Here is a 3227-nt window from a genome sequence, read left to right as displayed (position 1 = left end):
AGCATTGTGTTTGTTTCCTCTGGTCATTCATTTTTTTTCCAGAAAATTTGTCCCTTAGTCACCTTTGTGTGACCTATCAACAAACTATGTTTACATCTGGCAGAATTAAATCATCATTTAGTTGTCAAACCCCTTTTGCAATTAAGTTTATTAAATGACCACTGAAAACAAAGTGTGTCCCTTCCCCATAAAGCTGCACTCCTAAAAAGAAATCTGAATTGGACGTTTTTTTCTCAACGTAACATTAGCAAGCTGTCTGCAGGTTGTGTTTTTTATCATTTCCAAAAATGGCTAATTGAACCAATCTCCAGGTTTCATGTGTATAGAGCAGATCATGCCTGTTGAATACTGCACTTCATAACATTTGATGTATAAGGTGACACACTGACACTCAAACTCCAGAGACTGACATGAGCATCTATCTCAGCAACAGGAATACAAACATATGCCTCAATCATGTCAGTGAGCCCAACCATCAACCAGAGCATGAGTCGAGTCATACCATACCACCAAGCACATTAGAGAACATGACCACCAAGAAATATCCTTGTTAGTTCTAAGATCTTGGGCCAAATGTAGAGATATCATGAAAATCAGGCAATATGATACACCCAGCCTTATCACCCATACTGCATATCTTGACCTAGTTGAACACCAGTGCTTGTCACCACACATTAGACAATGTGATCAATTCCCAAGCAGTTTGTTTATGAACATGTGGACACTGTTTCAACAGTGGACTGAACCCAATTAGTCTTTAGTAACCTGATACCTCCTGTAGCTAGTTCCACATCAACAAGAATTTTTGGAGGGTGGGAGGTGTCATACCAATTACTGAATAAGGCATCTACTGCTGCTTAGAGATCCTAAAAGATAGGGACTTTTCTAGCATTTGGCCTAGGACTAAAATGACACTTGGGACAGATTCTTCAAAAAATCAAAGGGGTACTTTTGAAACAAAATTAGTGGAAAATTGCCATCCCTGCATAAGTTAAGTTGAAATAGAGCTGCAGAAATCCACACCTCAATGGAAAATAGCCATCCCTCAACCGATGCCAACAGATCTAAAGGGTTGAACCCATGATCCCCGACCTGCAATCTTTCTGGCAAACCATGCTCCCGATCAACTCTGCAAATTCCCATTAACAATGACAGCCTAAGTAATCAAGCCTGGGAAAAATCTTGTGACTGACAACGGATCCTGTCAGTTGCCTATTACAATGAGCAATGGTTGCTGAAAACGAATTGTTGACTTCTTGTGAGATGAAGACTTTGCAGAAACCCATACATCTTACCAAACAGTCTTAACACAAGTAAAAAAAGCGTTACTTACAAGTATGTAAGCACTAATTCAACCAATTACAACAAAACATTCAGATTTGCTTCAACCTTTATTAAGATGTTACATATTTATGAAGCCTGTTGCTGCTCTGTTGGCATGCTTCTGATGATGTCAGAATCACCTGAAATACAAAAACATGCATTTAAGTCATGTCCTTGAAGCAACAGCCATGATGAGAAAGACTTTTCATTTCAACTGGCATCAAGAAACAAATCAAAATAGTTAGGTCACCTTGCTTTCAGCAGTAAATTCGCTATGAAAAAGAACATGTCAACCATTCAATGCCAAATCATCCTACCTGGATCTGTGATACTGAGGGTGCAGACTCTGAAGTACTTTCCACAGGCAGTTCCGAGCTCAATATTGTTGCCAGAGTAGTGGTGAACGCCTGTTTTTGCCAACATGGCATAGTACTCGATCTCACTTTTCCTACAAAGGAAACGTTGCCATTATTATATTTAATAACAATCTTGCAGATCAGGTACATGAAAATCTAGAACTATCAGCAAAATACAGGTACTAAATATGTTTTGTTAGACTGTTTTTTTTGCTAATTTGTAAGCGACTGTACACCTGCTTTAACCAAACAAACCAAGTGCAACAACCCATGAATGACATAACACACTCCACTTTGCTGTTTCTGACAAGCAATGGTTTCTCTCAAACTGGGTCAAACATCGTCCCTTAAAAACAATCTGAAAAGAACCCTGATTTCTCTAATGAAATTTCCATTTCAAACATTTCATTTTCAACAGTTTAACTTACAAAGTTTGCCCAACGCAGAATCAACTGTGAAATGCACCAGGACATGTTTAGTCTCTTGTTTTACAAACCTGATCACCCAACACACGGGAGCAAACTTCAGATAGAAAGAAGACTAGAGTTAATATGGTGTGACTCCATCTTCGCCAAACCAGGCTCCGAAGTCAAATACAAAACCTACTAATTTATTATAAAATTAGGTATTTAAATTTTATTTTCTTACTGTAACATCATCTCTATAAGGATTTGTTTTTTTTTCAAAAAAAGTAAGCACTTACATTTTTTTTAGCATTTCCTGCCAAATGAGTCAGTCCATAAAATATATATAATGATTAGTGGAAGTACAAACACATGAATTCTTGAAGCATTTGAGTTTTATGAAGTGTAAAACCTGCCCTTGATCACTTACCTGAGAGGAGGAGTGTTGTTGGCAATGATAACCAGCTTGGCCTTCCCACCTCTTAAAGTTTTCAAAGTTTGCTTGTAGCCCAACACATATTTCCCACTTTTCATCACCAGGGCCAGGCGGGCATTGATGTTCTCTGCACTCTTTTTCTGTCATTGATGAAATAAAATCCATAATTAACACCATGGATTGGGTTAGAAAAATTTGACATGGTTGTCCTTACGTTTCCCCATCGACACTCGGATCCTGCTACAACTTCAATTAGCAACTGTCGATGTCAGCGCACCCCAGAAACACCAAATGTATTATTTTTCTGAAGACGTCAATTTATTTTTATGGTAAGTATCATAACCACTAAAATGAAGCAATCATAAGGTTATCCGGCGAAAATAATATCACTAACACACCTACAGTTGCGGACATCTCGCCACATAGCGTTGTGAAACACACCACGTGGTCATCATGCTTACCGATTTCTTTTGGGCAACCATTTTCGCGGATTTACTTCTCTCTGTCGGCTAACCCTGCAAAAAATGACAGTGAAAATAAGAAAACTCGCTTAAAAGTACATCTTTTATTTGGATTCTGTTTCAAATAGAAGCATCGGACTCTCGAAAAGCTTTCTAAGGTATGACCAGTCCCTTTCATTACCTTCCTCGACGAGCACCTTGCGCTAAAAGGACGTTTACCCACAATGCTCTTCACAACTCTCGCGAG

At 38.6% G+C, this 3227-nt stretch overlaps 1 protein-coding gene across 1 annotated transcript; it reads right to left on the bottom strand.

Moving 5' to 3' along the window:
* Window positions 1-1378: 1378 nt before the first annotated feature.
* LOC137277899 (large ribosomal subunit protein eL30-like) lies at window positions 1379-3224 on the bottom strand. Its single transcript, XM_067809893.1, has 5 exons — window positions 3162-3224; window positions 2981-3034; window positions 2514-2659; window positions 1641-1771; window positions 1379-1463 (listed from the first exon to the last, which is right to left on the bottom strand). The coding sequence occupies exons 2-5, from the start codon at window positions 2999-3001 to the stop codon at window positions 1411-1413; spliced, it is 351 nt and encodes a 116-aa protein (XP_067665994.1). The 5' UTR covers window positions 3002-3034; window positions 3162-3224; the 3' UTR covers window positions 1379-1410.
* Window positions 3225-3227: the final 3 nt, after the last annotated feature.

The sequence above is a fragment of the Haliotis asinina genome, chromosome 3 (genome assembly GCF_037392515.1).
Source record: "Haliotis asinina isolate JCU_RB_2024 chromosome 3, JCU_Hal_asi_v2, whole genome shotgun sequence".
NCBI lineage: Eukaryota > Metazoa > Mollusca > Gastropoda > Lepetellida > Haliotidae > Haliotis > Haliotis asinina.
The sequence above is the reverse complement of the archived record's forward strand: the minus strand, read 5'-3'. Positions and strand labels throughout refer to the sequence as shown.

Bases quoted from the DNA above. Each gene is read 5' to 3' on its own strand.
- LOC137277899 (XM_067809893.1), bottom strand. From the start codon at position 3,001: ATGGTTGCCCAAAAGAAATCG. The intron at 2,660-2,980 runs GTAAGCATGATG...CATCAATGACAG, and splicing joins TGGTTGCCCAAAAGAAATCG to AAAAAGAGTGCAGAGAACAT. The intron at 1,772-2,513 runs GTAAGTGATCAA...TTTCCTTTGTAG, and splicing joins AACAACACTCCTCCTCTCAG to GAAAAGTGAGATCGAGTACT.